General features: G+C 49.2%; 1 protein-coding gene across 6 annotated transcripts in view; it reads left to right on the top strand.

The window, feature by feature from the left end:
• Positions 1-17,113, top strand: part of EXOC6B (exocyst complex component 6B) — a 311,968-nt gene that overhangs the window by 288,303 nt on the left and 6,552 nt on the right. For 3 of the 6 annotated variants that reach the window (XM_040590557.1, XM_040590521.1, XM_040590539.1), the window contains 2 exons: positions 12,659-12,771; positions 15,011-15,022. In XM_040590557.1, coding sequence (XP_040446491.1) covers positions 12,659-12,771; positions 15,011-15,022 — 125 coding nt within the window. Of the gene's footprint in view, positions 1-4,317; positions 4,970-12,658; positions 12,772-15,010; positions 15,023-17,113 lie in introns of those variants that run through there. The other 3 variants (XM_040590529.1, XM_040590548.1, XM_040590568.1) reach the window with 2 other exon arrangements.

Below are 17,113 nucleotides of genomic sequence, written 5' to 3'. Positions count from 1 at the left end.
GGGTTAACGGTTGGACTGGCTGATCTTAAGGGTCTTTTACGACCTAAACCATTCTGTGATTCTCCTGGGAGGCTGGTGTAGGAACCAAGGCAGAGAGGAGCCATGAGGACAGCAAATGGGGGAAAAAATGCCCATTTTGCTTAAAATGTTTCCCTAATGCTGCAGTACAGGCAATTTTTGCCCCCCCTGCCCACCAAGCTCACCCTTTTCTATCTGCTGGGACAAAGATGTTTTTCTGGGTGCGGACCAAACCCATGGCAAGTAACGGATGGGAGGCACAAAGCCCTGTGTTGGTGCCTCCATCACCCACCCATCCCAAAACCCCAGCTTCTGTTGTGTTCCTCAGATAATCCAAGATGTGTTCCCCTCTGCAAAGATTTTATTTTTATTTTCTATTTATTCCCGATGTGCCACCCTGTCTGGAGGAGCCTGCTGTCTGGTGGCTTTCTCTTTCACCTTGAGCACCCTGAAGAACTTCACGTCACCTCCAAATGATGCTGCTTACCTCCTCAGCCCCTGCTCCTAATGAACATTAAAGAGGTCTGTAATTAGGAAAGTGGCATGTTTCCAGCCTTGCAAGCAGAAAAAGGCCATTTATCTAGCAAAGCAACAGCAGAGCCAGCGCTGGAACTGCGTGGTCCCTGCTCCGAGCCTGGACCACCCGCGGGTACCTCAGCTGCCCTCCTGCATCCCACAGGTGTTTGAATCCTTGAAGTAAGCAAGCCCAATCTTTTTATTTCCTATATAAAAAAACCAAAGAAGTAATTCCAGGTCTGAGCCTGCCTCCTGCAAAGCCAGGCAAGGGCACTGCAGTGTGTTTTCTGTTTACAGTAGAGCTTAAAGAAATAAGCATCAGTTACATAGGGGGAAAAATGAGAACACAGTCAAATTGGACCCCAGGGCAAGGCTCACCGAGAACAATAGATCTGCTAAACAAAACCGCTGAGGATAAGGAGGAAGTTATCATGAAAAGCAGGGGATATATTAGTTTAGTTTTGAGTGTGGTTTTTTTTTTAAAGAAAAAAAAAAAAAAAAAAGGAAGGTATTTCAAGCACTTGAACTTGAGCATATCTATTTCGCCGCCCAGACACTCTCCCCTCGACCAGCCGAGTGACCTCTGCGGCAGGAATTGCCGCCGCCAGCACGGATGCTGAGCTCTCCCTTTCCCTACGTGTCAGCTGGGAGATGAAGAGGCAGCTGCCTCTGCCTCCCATCACACGTGTGTCTTGAAAATAAATGGCAGGATGGCGATGGGCTGCAGTGCTTTGCGTGAAAAGGGCAGCCAGAGTTTAGGAGGCCGTGGCCTAAGAAAGGTTTCCTGCTGGGTGAAAGGACTGCCGGACCCGTTATTGCGCCTTGTTGCTTTTCTTATTGCTTTTTCTTGGGTCTTTTGAGCAGAAAGCCGTACAAGCCCTCCACGGGTCATCTTTGCTCGCAGAGGTACCTGGAGCCTCTTGCTCCTGCGGGAGCTGCTGCAGAGCCTGTATGCAACTCATTGCATGCAGAGGAGTGGGGGACAGCACAGATCTATCTCCTTCCTCTGCCCTCAGATAGCTGCTTCTCCATCTCCTGACCGTGCCGGTGCACACCGGGCTGGTTCCCAGCGGCTCCCAGCGTTTCCATCGCTCCCCCTGCCTCAGGACGATGGGAGGAAGCGCGCCGATAATGCTCATTAAATTTATAGCTGCGTTGCGCTGTAATGTTTAATCAAGGTTACGTGACTGTGCTGCCGCGCAGGGTACAAGTTCAATGCAAGGTGAATCTTGTCTGAGATAATCTGAAAGTTCATTTGGAGGTGAAGGCAGCGGCAGCTTCTCAGAGACTGGCTGGGGTTAGCAAGAGGTCACCTCTTTTTTTTTTTTTTTTTTAATCCCCTTTTTTAATGTGTAAACAAAAGAAAAATGCAACTTTGCAGAGGACTTGGCATCAGCTGAGCAACAGGAAAAATAATTGTGGCATGCTGGCCCCGTGGTGCGGTTTGGTACCCAGCAAGTGCCGGGCTGCAGGGCTCGGGGAAGGTGATGCTGGTGCCTTTAGACGGCAGGAGGGGTTTAATTCAAATGTCATTGCTTTTGTGTTCCATGGAAATGCGGAACCCTAATTGCTAAGTTCAGAAAGACTTCACTGGTTCACCTGTCCCTGCTCCCCACTGCCGGCGGGAAGCCCTGATGGGAAAAAACACTACGCAGTGCCCCTCACTGAGGTATCTGGGCATCACGTCCTGGCTACTGTTGGCACCAAGTGGGCTGTATTTGTCTGAGAACGTGGCTCCGTGGTCTTCTGGGCAGACCCTGATCTCTGCAGGTACCTAGGTTTGCTGCTGAACTGTCAGCAGATAGGGAGCATTAATCCCTCCTGGCCCAAAAACTTTCTGGCTGCAAATACCTGCTCTGTTGATTAATGGAACATTTTCCCCTGGAAAGGTGGCATTTAAATTGTTTGGGTTTTTTTTTTTCCCTCTGATACTATAGGGTCAATGACGGAGGTGGTTTGCCTATAGGCTTATCTGGAGGACTGTGTGCTTTTCTCCCCTCTCAACCCACCTCCCTGCATTTCAGGGTTTTTCTGGGGTTTTTTTGTGCTCTTGTTAACTCTTCTCCTCCCTTCGTAAAGCATGCTGACCTGCTGCTGAGATATGGGGATTCTCCATGTTATTTCTTAACGTTTTCTTCGTAACCACTCATTTTGAAGTGTGGGTCAGACAGGGCAAGTCAGAGAGATGCATGAGGTGCTGTGCACCCAGACTATAGCCACAGAGAAGGTATTTCTGTGTACAAGGGGTACCTGAACACACGGCGCTGTCATCTCCCATCCACGGAGCAGAGGGTCTTTTCCCATTAGCAAATCCAGCTTCTCCTCCCTGTAATAGCTTCAAAAATGCTTCCAAGAGTAATTATCTACAAGCTGAGCACTTTCCAAGCGTTGCATCCCAAATTTAGCCCCCTTAACCTCAGATGCTGACCCCAAGTGTTTAGCCAGTCTCCATCCTTGCTGGGCAGAGCAATGGGTGCACCTCACGGCCGTGCCCACCGAAGATCTGAGCCAGAGAGGCTACTGGGGAGGTGGGGGATGCTTCTAAAGGAGACATCTTTGCTTCCAGAATGAATCCGCCTTTGTGATGGTTAAATGGAAACGCAAAGTGTTATTCAATAGCGGTCCCTGGAGAATGGTCTTCCGAGGCTCTTTCATTTCTTTTGGCTGCTGCCCAGTATTGTCTCTTTGTTTTTCGCAGATTGTAGGATCTGGAGGGTAGAAATACGGTAGTCTTCTTTGGGCGGAAAGCACCATGCAAGCTTGTGAACCTGTGTGGAGAATTTGATGAGTCTAAATAATTATTTTTATGAGCGCAATTTGGCTACTAAATCCAGCAGGCAGAGCTTCCTTTTGTTCTTTTGGCCATTCATAAAATCCCCTGTCTGGGCAGTTATTGCTGGAACCAACTGATTTTATTTGAAACATTGAAATCCCAGTGGTTTTGTACCAAATAATTTTCATGCCTTGGTTTTTTTGGTTTTTCTTTTTCAAGCAGCATTGCACAGTGCATTGCCATGGTCGGAGAAACTTGGGATTTCCCTAGAATTCAGTTTAGCCTTCCCTGCAGGCAGGCTTCCAGAGGATGACTAAAGCCACGATCCTGCACCGTCAAAGTCAGTAGGAGTGTGAACGAAGCTGGTAGGGACTTTCCAGCCATCTTCAGGACTGTCACCATAACACGATATGCTAATCCTTGGCATCCACGCCCTTTGCTCTTGGGCTGCTTTGCATCACTTCTCTTGAAGCCGACAACCTTTTGTGGCTCCTTCGTGTGGTTTCGTGTTGCAGGCTGGGAGGATAAGGTGGATTCCTCAAAGCCGTATTTAACCCAAAAGGGAGTTTTTTGTTGTAAGCCGGAAGTGAGCTACTATCAGAAAGGCAATATTTTGGGGGTAAAATCGTGTTTGTTAAGATTTTAATGAGACCCTTGGAATAAATATCTTCTGAAAGAGTAGAGAAGTCGACCCATGTAATTACAGCGTTATTTCAAAGCAGGTGGAAAGCTAGAGGTTTTCCTCCTAATAAACGATAAACATTTGCAGATGGGAAAACAGAAGACCTTCTGCACACACAGGGCAGGCAGAAAACTTTCTGGAGACCTTACCTGGAAATCTGATGTAAGAAACACAAAAACCTATAAACAGGAAATAATAGGAATCTGAAAATAATCCAGACTGGACAGATTAGGGATTTGCTGGCCTCAGACCTTTCTCCGTTACATACTGTCCCGTCTACCATGAATCTTAACAGATCTTTCTCGTTTTTTCTGTTTCACTTCTGCAGATATAAGTAAACAGAGAAAAGAAGGAAAGATAAAGTTGCTGCCTTAACTTGCAAAATCAGTCCAGTTAAAATGCGAGATGTGGAAATTGGATTCAGTTCTCCTCCCTCCAGCATGAGTGTTCAGGAGGAAGGACAGCCCTGGTGGGATGTCAGCCCAGGAGACCTGGAGGGCTCATGTGAGCCTAGGGTTAGTGTGCCTTACAGAGAGGTCCAAGCAGGCTGGACAGCACCCTGATCCGCAGTAACTCCTAGAAATCCATCTCTCTCTTGCAGGCAGGTCTGGCAAGCACCTAAAATAAGAATAACCTTCCCTGTGCTCCATGCATGAAGATCCGTTGGCTTGTGCAACATCAGGTTACTGTGGGTGCTGTCCACCTCCTCACACAAAGTACACTCAGTACGTAGAGCAGATCTTAGTTTCCAGTGAAACTCATGACAAATCTGCCTCTGCTTTCACTTAGTCCACAATTTTACCCTCTGTGTCTTTCACAAGTGAACAAACAGGCACGATGTTCCAGTTCCTGGTGCCTTTTCTTCTCAGTATTGTCCAAACCCACGTCTCCCCGTGGGTTAGAGTATTTCTTTCTCTTGCGGTATTATGTTCCCATGAGGCATAATTGAAACCTCACCAAAATAAATTATTTTGGATGTACTTGTCTGTGGTTGCTGATGTTGGAAACTCTTTGGGCTTTTGTGCTCCCTAACAATTACCCGCTGGCTGGTGGTAGGGGCTGTTCAACCAGTGGTGGGGTTGGGTTGTGGGCAAGCTTAGGCGTGGGCAAGCTTAGGCATGGGCAAACTGGGAATTGGCACTGGTTTGAATTCAGTAGTTCCATGTGTTTTTATGGAGGTGCCCAGCAGGACCAGGTCTTACCTGGGTGGTTTCTGGTCCCACTGGAAGTGTCTTGTCCCTTCATACAGGTAGGTTTAGGTGGGATGATAGTAGGACCCATGCTGCTTTCCTCTGAACCTCTTGCCACTTTTATCCAAGGAGCTGTGGTGTTAAATCAGTGAAATGAGGTTTTTAATGAAAAGATATCAGTAGGTTTGTAAGCTAACAGTGTTATCTCGTGAATTGAAGCACGGCTGGTTTGTACAAGGTGTCAAGTTGAAAGCTGTTCATTCTGCATGATGTCTGCAACACAGACTGGGGAAGAAGTGCATCAGACTTAGGGGTTACAAGGATGGCAAGGGACAATAGAGCTTTTTAGAGCTGGGTTCAGATTAATTCTGAAAATATGACCTCCTCCTACCCCCAGAAAGTGAGAGCAGTTGCTTGTGATTGTGACCCTTAGCAGGTTTCAGGGTAGGAGTGCTACCTCCAGCTGGGAAATCCTACCTCCAAATCCAACTTAATTAACACTTCTCTGCACCCTGGCACCCAGGGGACGTAAAGCTCATCATGAAAACCTGACCATAACCGTGTGGCATAGCTGTCCCTTCCACGTTGATCTGAACCTCCCCCAGAAACCAATGGCAAGGAAGGTCTCATGCACCCACTGTTGGCACCAGCTAGGCTTCTCCAGACGCCTGACTGTCTCTGCTTTTAAGTCACAGCAAGTAAACTCTAATTCCCTTAGCTTGGTTGGGTGTGAGAAACCCAGGATAATTGCATTTAAATTTGTTGAAACAGGTTGCGAGATTTGCCAGCTAATGGTCTTGAGTCGCCTTTCCCTTTTCATCCTTCAGTGTGTGTGTGCACGCGTGCTGATGGTGTTTGTTCTGGTTTTTTTTAATAGCAGTTGGTGCTTTACAGGAGGCATGTCAGGCAGGAACACCTTGCAGCCCTGATCTGGCCAGCTCCAGCGTGTGGTACCTGAGCACCACAGATAGTCAACAACTCCTAGTAGAGAAGAGCCTGTCTCCTGCTGTGCATGTGGTTGGAGGAAAAAGAACTAAAAGGGTAATTACTAGGTGCAGGGACACAAGAATTCCCTATTTTGGGCTTTTATGGAAGGGAAGGTTTAGTTCTTTATGGAATGTTTCCCCTCATGCCATCTCGTCACTGGTGGATCTGCTGATGCTCTGTTGGTGTTGGCAGAGGGAAGGCCTGTTCAAGCCATCTTGATGCTCTCTTTTGTCGCTGGGAGTAAATATCATGGTGGATAAGAGAAGGGATGTTTGTTTCTAGGATAGCCTCACGGAACTATAGAGCAGCCCAGGTTAGGAGGGACCCTAAAAGATCATCTGGTCCAACCTTTTGTGGGAAAAGAAGCCTAGATGAGCTGATCTAGCACCTGTCCCATAGTCTCTTGAAAACCTCCAGCAATGGTGACTCTATGACATCCCTGGAGAAGTGGTTCCAGTGAAAAATTATTCTTACAGTAAGAAATTTCTTTCTTATACTGAGATGAAACCTTCCCATTGGAGATGTTACCCTTTGTCTTCTCCATGTGGCTCCTTGTGAAGAGGGAGCCTTCATCCTCCTTGTAGCCACCCTTTAAGTACTGGAGTACTGCACTGAGGATCCCCTGAGCCTTCACTTCGGCAGGAAGAGATCTAGACCTTGAAATAAAGTGAGAGTTAGTCTTCAGGATGGTTTCTCCTTTCACCATCCAGTTACTGTGTAGCCACGAGGCTTTTGTGCCAGACTGCATCTAGTGAGGGCTCTTTTATAAATACTGATAGTCTATTTGTGATTTTGGCTCTGCAAAGTCAGGATGTTAAAAGCAAAAGGGCTAGGGCATGAGGGAAGACACAGACATGAGTGCAGGGGTGGTGGTGGCTGTTTTGACTTTAACAGGACCAAGGCACATGGCTCTTAGGCAAGTGAATCCCTTTGGCAGGGACTGAAAAAAGCAGAAAGTTTGCTTGCTGGGCAGCAGGAAGATGTGGTTTCCATTTCTGGCTGGACTGCAGGCTGCATTCATGTCTTGGAGCAGCTCCAGTTGTGAACCATTGCTCTTTGCTTTTAATTTGGATATGTTTTGCTTCCTGCTCCAGTGGATGTAACATCGTGTCTGGTGTGGTGGCGATTCTGTCCTGGGAAGCTCATCACTCTGCTAACAGGGGATGATCACGCTCCTCTCCCAGTAGAGTTGCCCATGAGCCCAGAGCATTTGGTGCATTGCAAGTGATGGTTTCCTGCAGGTCAAAAACATTTGGGTTCAGCTCCCTGTTCATGGATGCTCAGAGTGGTGCTGCATCAGCTCAGAAGAGGTAAAAGCAAAAAACAGAAGAGCCAGATGTTGAATGAAGACAGGGAATTCAGAAATTTTCATCTGTCATGCAATACCACTTGACCTTCGTATCTTAGGCTTGAGGAGGGGAGGAGAAGTCTCTAGGGCCGAGAGGATCCTGTATCTAGAGCTATTCCTGCAACATCATCCTGACTTCTCAGAGATAGGACAAGGGGGTTTATTTTCATCCTAGAAAACACAGGTCTCCTTTTCTGGCCGTCTTATCCCTAGCCACCGCGTATCACCTACCAGGTTTGCGCAGAGCCCACTATGACACTGGTGCAAGTGTGCAGATGTTGGTGCTTTCTTTGATCTTGTTCCAGGGGTGCTGGCAGAGCTTACAGTCTGTGTTTTAAATCAGTTTGGATTCACATTACATGATTTCTGGCTTGGCTTAATGAATTTTATCCAGATTCAGTGCTCTTATCTCATTCTGTCCCACTTTGCTGTGCGTCTGGAAGGAGAAGTTTGCAGTTGCTGCAATGTCCCCATTTACCTTTCCTACCAGCAGGCAATGAAGTTGCAACCATCTTTTCCCTGTATTTGACGGGAGGAGCGTAAAAACATGGCTCTGCTCTGAAAAAAGTAATATTTTTGAAGAGTCTGAGATGGTGGTATTACAGGGGGAGTGAAAAGTAAGTGTTTTTTGATGTAGAATGGAGGGAAATGGGGAGAAAGTGCTTCTCAGCCCCTGCCATGGGGATTCTGGGGCAGGACTGGGAACTGGTTCCCAGTTTAATTCTTTCTTTCGAGCATTACCCTTTCTTGAATCACCATTTGGGTGAAAGTTCATGTATGTGTATAAATACAATTATTATTTTTTTTAGTACCTTTCTTTTGGCAGCATATTCAGAGCATTCTCAGTTTCTTTTATTCTATTTTATAAATATGTGCATGAACCTCTCCCTGCTCTCACAGCAAGATGCTTCTGGTGGTGCGGGAAGCTGCAGGTTCGCAGCCCTGCTCTGTGCGCACAGCACGGCTGCAGCTTTCTGAGCTTATTCCACTTTCGTATCGTCATGGTAAAAGCTCCTCTTTTTGTCGTCTCGTTCACCCCCCTCCCCGCTACTTTTCCTTTCCCCACAGCGTATGTGCTGTCGAGTTTGATTTATAGCCTTGAAAAGGAGACTCTAGTTTGAAGAATTAATGGTATTTGCATATTTTATTTGGAATCTCCCCCGGCAGGCCCGCTGCAGCCCAGCACCGCTGCGCAGGCGGGTTTTTCCTTGCCTTTTTTTTTTTTCGGTCATTCAGATTTAGCAGCAGAGGTGAAAAGTTTAAACAGTAAAACCAATAAAACCACATTTATGTGACAGATAAATTGTTTTGAGACAGCTTGCCCTGAGCTGTCAGGTTTCCTCCTGCCAGACCTCTCTGCTACAGAGCACGACCCAAGGCAGAGCCCTGTGAGCGCCGGCAATGCCAAGCACTGTGCGGCAGCCGGGGGCCAAAGGTGCCGGCCCCAGCAATCCTCGGACCTGCCGTGCTGGCAAGATGGATGTGGGCAAACAGTTGTAAAATACACAGGCTATCCGTCACTGTCGTGAGCCGGCTGGGGGGAGCCTGGCTCTTCCCAGCGCTCGGGGAAGGTCCAGCCTGGGGTGGGAGTGCATGTGGGATGGGGCGTCTTTAGAATCACAGAATCATTCTGGTTGGAAAAGACCCTTAAGATCAGCCAGTCCAACCGTTAACCCGGCACTGCCAAGGCCACCACTGAACCATGTCCCCAAGCACCACAGCCACATGGTTTTTGAACACCCCCAGGGATGATGACACCCCCGTCCCCGGGCAGCCTGTGCCAGCGCCTGCCAGCCCTTTCGGTGCAGAATGTTCCCTCACACCCAATCTCACCCTCCCCTGGCGCAACGTGAGGCCGTTTGCTCTCGTCCTGTCGCTGGTTCCTGGGGAGCAGAGACCGACCCCCCTGGCTACAGCCTCCTGCCAGGCCGTTGCAGAGCCACCGGGTCCCCCCCAGCCCCCTTCTCTCCAGGCTGACCCCCCTGCCCCCCCAGGCTGGTGCCCCAGCCCCTGCCCCAGCCCCTGCCCGGCTCTGGACACGCTCCAGCCCCTCAGTGTCTGTCTGGCCGTGAGGGGCCCAACGCTGAGCCCAGGCCCTGCGGGGCGGCCCCACCGGTGCCCAGGGCAGGGGGACGGGCGCTGCCCCGGCCCTGCCGGCCACACCGTTTTGGACACCAGCCGGGACGCTGCTGGCCTCCTGGGCCACCTGGGCACGCTGGGGGCTCATGCCCAGCCGCTGCCGACCAATATCACCAGATCACTGGGGTTTCAGTCATGTGCTTATTGCACTCAGTGATGTGTGCAGGTGGAGCTACCTGAATGGCGTGATGATGAGAGTAAAGAATTCATAGAATCACAGCATGGTTTGGGTTGGAAGGGACCTTAAAGCCCACCCAGTCCCACCCCCCTGCCACGGGCAGGGACACCTCCCACCAGCCCAGGTTGCTCCCAGCCCCGTCCAGCCTGGCCTGGGACACTGCCAGGGATGGGGCATCCACAGCTGCTCTGGGCAGCCTGTGCCAGCGCCTCACCACCCTCACAAGGAAGAATTTCTTCCTAATATCTAACCTAAATCTACCCTCTTTCAGTTTAAAACCATTGTCCTATGTCCTGTTACTAATGGGCAAATAAAAAGTCTGTCCTTATCTTTCATATAAGCCCCCTTTCTATACTGAAAGGGCACAATAAGGTCTCCCCGCAGCCTTCTCTTCTCCAGGCTGAGCACCCCCAACTCTCCCAGCCTGTCTCTGTGGCAGAACTGCTCCAGCCTCTGACCATCTCCGTGGCCTTCTTTGGACCTGCTCCAAACAATTCCATAAAGTATTTCACCTCGACCGCCCCTTCAGGCTGGTGCCAGTGCGGTGGAAGGTGTGGTGGTGCATCTTCCACACCAGCAAAGCCCAGCAGCCTTCTGCGGGAGAGCAATGTTGCTTCAGCCCAGCTGAGTTTTGGTGAGCTGGAGCAGAGCTGAAGGAAAGCTGTGGGATGGGGGTGGCCGTCATGCCAGGGATCGTGTATGTGTCGTCTGGCCCTGGTTGGAATGGCAAGCGTTGGCTCGGGCTCCTGAGATGGAGAGCAAGAGCTGAGCTGCCCTAGATGGCCATTCATCTGTTTTTTGCTTTAGAATCTCCCCATGCTGGATTAGGCACACTCTTTCAACGTGCATGGAAGGTTTCTCCAAGCCCTCTCGTTACCCATCCTCTGAGCTCCTGCATGGCTCCCTGAGCCTCTGCTGTCCTCTGTAGCTTCCTGTTTATAACACCTCCCGACGTTTTTCATTTCGTCTTCTCCTAACCCACTTCTAATCTTCATCTTTGTTATTTCGGTTCTTCTTTTGTCCCTTTCTCCTGAGGCGTTATTTCCACTCCTTGTGGATGGCTACCTGGCCCCTCGATGGTCTAACCATGCCCTTTCTGCGGCAATAACTCGTGCTGCTTTGTTTGTGGTTTGCCAGAGGCACGTTCAGCTCCCCCTGGGCCACCAGCAAGAGGATTTCAGTGCGTTGTGGGGGGATCTGATTTAGCCTGTACAACCATGCCACTTCCCCCAGCAGCCAGCAAACCCGATAGAAATGTTTTGGCCCCGCTGTGCTAGATGAAAAGAGCCTGTGAAATCATATTTAAGGTTGTCTCTTGATAGTGCCCCTTGGAAAAAACTCCTGCCAATGATGTTCAACCCGGGTTTGTAGTTAACACAATGGACCCACCGTACAAAGCCGCGCGGGACTGCGGGCTGGAAAAGCCCTCTTAGGTCTCGGCTAATCCGTCCCCCCCGCCAGCCAGGGGATTGTTCCCGACAGCTTGTTTTCTTTGCCCTGACCTACATAGTCAAAAAGAATCTTGTTGCACATTTTTGTTTTGTACCTTGAGGTCTCGGAGGAGCTAAATCCCCTTCTTGGCAGGGTGGGATGTGTTGTTAAACAGTGCTGGAGCCTCCAGGAAAACCATGGAGACGTGGGGACAATGAGCCCTCTATGGTCTTTGCTTGGCCGTGGGATGGTCCTCCTTCTCCATGCTTCAGCAGTGGGTGCTGGGACACACAGACGTGGGCGATGAAGATGTCCGTGCACTTGGCAGCCTGTCCTGCAATAGAGTGGTCACAGCAGCTCTCTGAGGCAAAAGGTTGATGGCGGGGTGTGTGTGTGTGTGTGTGTGTGTGTGGAATGCAGCTGCTCTTAATTAACCTGTTTTAGACGATGGAGATGAAGGCTGCACCTCATACATCCTCAGCTGTGATCTGCTGGGTGGGTGGATGGAGAGACAAGTCCTCTTAGGGGTGGGTGGGTCCTCGTGTGGGACAGACGTGGGAGCTGCTGTTTGGGTTTGAAGGAAAATAAGGATGTGAAAGGTGAGGTGGAGGAGGGCATTTAGGAAACCCGGTCTGTAGTTTGGTCATCCCTCACCTGAATCAGCTGGGAGCAATGGGGTACTGATGGGGCCCTTTGCAGAGGTGAAGGGCTTCAGGTGCAAATTTTATGGGTCTGGAGCAGGGACCATCACAGACAGCTGAATTAATCTGCTTTTGCCTTACCCTGCTGCTAGGGGCTTGTGGTTTCTCTTACAAATGTCTGGAAACCACCTGGGACTCCCAGTCATTCACCCAAGATGAACCCCTGAGGTCCTGAATGGGTCCCACACCTCCCCAGGGAGCTCTCATCATTAGAGATGCTTACAAAGCGCTTGGAAGATGTTGAGGTGTAGCAAGTGTGCTGAAGAAACCTTGTGGCGTGCTTCAAACAATGCTGGGGGTTACTTGGGGACAGAAGAATTTTAATTGTGTGGTGACTCTGACCCCAGAAGTGCCCTCCTGCCACAGCTGCGAGCATCGGGGCGCTGGGGTTCTTTGCCATACACCTCATTGGGCGCTCTCAGTCCTCATATCCCCTGTACCACTAGTTCACCCCCAACGTGGAGATAACGTAGCAGGAATGCACTGTGGCTAAATTAATACAGCCCTACATAAATTAACATTAAATATTAATAAATTTATAATTTAATATGAATAAGTTAAGACTACAAACCATTTTTTGTCACTAACTCTACCTGCCCAGGATCTTTTCCAGCTTTCAGATAAACCACCTGCTCTCTCACCAGCTTTTTAATATCATGTATCTGTTTGTTTTTTCTTTCCGGCGGCTGCTTCAGCTCTTAGATCTGTTCATCCAGTGGGACTGGTCAACATATTTGGCTGACTACGGGCAACCCACGTGCAAGTATCTTCGCGTGAACCCGACGACAGCCCTCATCCTGCTGGAAAAGTGAGTGTGGGTCTGGACACCCGGGATATTTTTCGTCCCCATCTCGCCCTGGACAAGCGCGTGTTTTAGTAGCTCGTTCCATCGTGTGCAGTGCTGGGATGGAGCAGCCTGGGGAGCAGGAGGCTCCTTGTGATCCAAGGAGCAAAGATTGCCCCCCTGGGTGGACAGTGGGAGGTTAAATAGAAAAATCCTTGTTTATCCCATTAACCTGAATCCCAGGGTTTGTACCAAAATGCATTGACTTGGCTGAGAGTCTGTCTTCTTGCTTCACTGTTCAGCAGAGTTTTCTTTGTCTTACTACAGAACTCCACTGTAAAGGTGTATCTCAAGCTCCTAAAATAATTTAAAATTGGCGAGCCTGCAGGTACATGTAACTTCCCTGAGTCCGTCAGTGTTGTAAGAGGCATTTGGACAGTACCCTTAATAACATGCTTGAGCTTTTGGTCAGCCCTGAAGCGGTCAGGCAATTGGATTAGATGATTGTTGTAGGACACTTCCAGCTGAAAATATTCTCACCCTCTCCCTCTCCTTTTACTCTCTTGGATCCAGGAAGAGGCTCAAGTGCTAAAAAGCCCAGCTATGGGACAGGGACGGTGCCTTGAGGTGGCTGTGTGCTCTGGGGATTGCCCTTAGCAGGGACATGTGCTTTGATAAGGCTGAATCTGAGCCTCTTTGAAGCCGGTAGCTCATATGCTTTGCACAGCTTCAGCCCAAACCCTGCAGATGCCAAGGAGTAGCGCCGGGACATGCTGGACAACCACCACATGGCATCTGGAGAGCTTTGGGATCCCTCCTGAAGCACAGAGAGGCTTGTGCCAGTCCTACAAGCCAGCAGCAAGGAAGGAAAGCTCATGAGTTTGCTGCAGACCTGAAGAGTGAGATTGCTTCACTTGTAACTCCTCTAGTATGTGGGAGAGAAGTGCCACCAGGCACCCACCCTGCCCATGGTAGGAGGTGGCCCAGCTGACCCTTTCTCTAGGTCTCACTGGGAGGATCAGCCCTACTCCTACCCCCTCTGCTACCATCAGACCTCACAGCTGGTCTTCCAGCTGAGCTGACAGAGAAGTAACCTGCCAAAAATTATAATTAATAATTTTCCAAGCAGCTCATGCCGTGGGCACTCCACTGCTAAGACTTTTGTGGAGGAGCAGGCAGGATAAGCAAACTGCAATTAGATTTAGTTAGATTTACCGTGAAATCAGACCCTGAGGAGGAATTTGAGTCATTTTTTGGAGTACCTCTCTCTATTGCTGGCAGAGTAGGAGCCGACTAGTTTAGTGTTGGGGCTCTGCTTTTAGAAGACCCACCTCTTCTGAGCTTTGGACTCTGTATTATCTGCCGCCCACCTAATCGCACCGCCGCCTCCTCTTCTGCTAATTTCACAGCAACTCATGACATCCAGGTGTTATCAGTATGGTACACAGACTAAACTTAGGTAGCTACTGTGTGTAAAGCACTTTTATACATTACAACAATGTTTTTATATACGTATTTATAAGTGTTGTGGAATACGCTGTGTTATTCGCAATGTATTCACAACCCGACATCCGTGATGCAAATGTGTGAGGTATATTGAGAACTATCAGTAAAATGGTAAAATAAAGAGCTATCAGGAATCTGAGAGCTGGGACATGAGGCAGCTGGAAGAGCTAGGGAATTGGAAGCAGGCAGTGAGCTGGGAGCTGTGGCAATTGCTGGGAATGCAGTAGGACAGGAGGGCAGCTCCATGCTCCTGGCCTTTCCCCAGGTAGTACTCGAGCATGCAGCATCCATGCTCAGTGGTGGTATTAAAAAGCCACAAACCCTAGCTCGGCTTGCCAGCCTTCTCTCCAAAAGGGATCTCATTTCAAGGCCCATCTTCATGTATCCAGTTTGCTTTCTGGAGGCAGCCCCGGTGGTGTCACCAGGTTGGCACTTGCACCTCCTGCATCCTTGTGGCGTGGCATCACTGGCGTGGCATCACCTGCATGCTCCCGTGGGCTCTGCCCTCTCCCCGCTCAGGCTTCAGGCCCTCTGGGGAGTCTCTGTGTGTCATCCACCAGCTCCCCCAAGACTCTGCACTTACCTGGCCATAGCTTCAGGCACATCTGCTCCCCTCCACACTCCGAGCCCACCTCTCCAGCCCTCTCCCTAGGCAGCCAAGCTTTGCCGACAAGGCGACGTGAAATTCTGTTCCGCTGGTTCATTTTGTAACCTGTTTTCATCATTATCTCTTTTCCTAATCACACATCTCTCATAGGATATCACGAGTGTAAGTATGCTGCTTGCTTGGGCTTTTACCCTCACCTTGCAGTGACTTTATTGTTTGATTTAAATGGAGCACTAAATGATCTAAATGCAAGCTGTCTTTGAAACGGTTCCCTCCGGTAACTTTATCGTCTCAAATGCACTAATTAGAGCTAAAAGAGGAGCTTTTACTCTGTTGCTTTTTTTTCTTATAGATTAATTTAAACAAAGCTTGTCTCTATTGAAGGTGGTGTTTGTTGACAGGAGTGGGGACAGCGCTGAGCTCTCTCTTTCCCTTCTCTTACTTTTAATTTTTGCACTAACGCACAGGGACCACATTACAAACCTAGGCTTGGTTGTCACAGGGCTCTGCAGGCACACACTCTAAAGAAATAAAAGCATCAATCCTCCAAAGAGCTGCTTAGCTGCTCAGAAGCATTGCCTCCCTCTTTCAGACCTGATAATTCGTGATCTTTGGATGCACTGCTTGATCAGGGATGGGGTGCTTCCTATAGCCGAATGCTGGAACTGAAACAGGCTGGCGTTTCTGAATGCCTTTGACACCGACCACAATGTGTCGACTCAGTGTCCGTCTGCAGGGCTGCGATGGCAGAACCAGAGCTGGCGTGGTCTCCTCGAGCAGATCTGCAAGCTCAGCCTCTCCCAAGGATGCCATTCCCAAGGATGCCTGGTCCCTGACACAGCACAACCCGAATTCTGCAGGATTTTGTCCCCTGTAGGCAACTTAGTTCGTTAATACTTAATAACTTAGTGCCTCTACCTTCAAGTGATGCCTGGAGGTACCAACAGCTCCCGTCCCTCCCAGACACTGGTCCTCCCTTTAACAGATCCACCTGCATGGGTTTGTTATGGGATCAGCGCTCCGACTGTAATGCTTTTCCTGATCCGGTAGCTTTATCCATGCAACGCCTTTCTAATCGTTCAAACAGACATGAAGCTTTTCTTGCATACAGCGTGCATTACTTCATAAATATTTCATGGACCTGAACAGCTCCCATGGGACTGGAGATGGCTTCGAGGATGCCCAGGATGAGGGGGCTCTTAGGGCAGAGGACGCTTTGCTGTAAATTCCCCATGCGTTACCTGGGGGTAACTGCAGCAGGCAGTGATGGAGAGTGATGGGTACAGCGCTGGGTGGAGGTTTCTGAAGGTACAGGTTTATTTCCAGTGCCTCTGATGTCCCCATGTAGCCTGTGAAAGGCAAACAGAGCTCTCAGCCCTCCTGGTAAAGTGCTTTGAGACCTGCTGGAGCTGTATAGTGATGCTGGAGCTGTCCTGTGGGAGGATGCTTGTTTCCAAAATTCATGATGCTGGGACACCTCTAACCTGTGCGACTCAAAAACACTGCTTCCCATCGGTGCGATCGCTCCCTGGTTCTTGCAGCAGAGCAGCTGGCAACCTACTTAGGTTAAAAAAAATAGAGAAAGAAAAAAAATACTTATTTTGCTGAATAAAAGTGCTCCAAGCTATCTTGTTACTGTTGGGAAAGCAGCTCGATTATAATCCTGTGTCTTTGGGCACTTATAACTTCAGCAAATTAGCCTTTGGGATAAAGTTGTTATCCTTGTTTCCAGTTCCAAGCTGGATGGTTTTGGGCACATTTCAGATTCCCATTGGCTCTTTTTAGGAAGATTGAAGCGTGAAAAACCTTAGATTTATTTTTTTTTTTAATCGGCTAAATAAGTTTCAAGATGTTTGATTTGTACTGTTAACTCAAAACTTCCCCTGTTTGATAAAGTGCCAACTTCCCAGGGACTGTCAGCACTGTGTCCCGTCACTTTAATGCTTCATTTAGGTCCCCAGAGCCGAAAACACAGGTTTATTATCTCGTCCAACACCATCAGCCTCTGCCAGATCTGATTTACGGAGAAAATCATTTACAAATTGTGGTGTTACAGAAGAGCGGTGCCGGCTGAAAAGCAGCAGTTGGATGTTGGGAGCCTGATACCTTCAGGAGCTGTTGAAGGGTTGCCCCTTGTTGGGGTGGTTTCCCTTCCCAGCACATGCCCTGCCTGCCTAAAGCTCACGCTTGGAGCGTGCACTGAGACCTTGTCCCCCCCTGAAATATGCATCCGCAAATGCAAGCATGCATGAA

This window comes from Falco naumanni, chromosome 1 (genome assembly GCF_017639655.2).
Source record: "Falco naumanni isolate bFalNau1 chromosome 1, bFalNau1.pat, whole genome shotgun sequence".
Taxonomy (NCBI): domain Eukaryota; kingdom Metazoa; phylum Chordata; class Aves; order Falconiformes; family Falconidae; genus Falco; species Falco naumanni.
The sequence above is the reverse complement of the archived record's forward strand: the minus strand, read 5'-3'. Positions and strand labels throughout refer to the sequence as shown.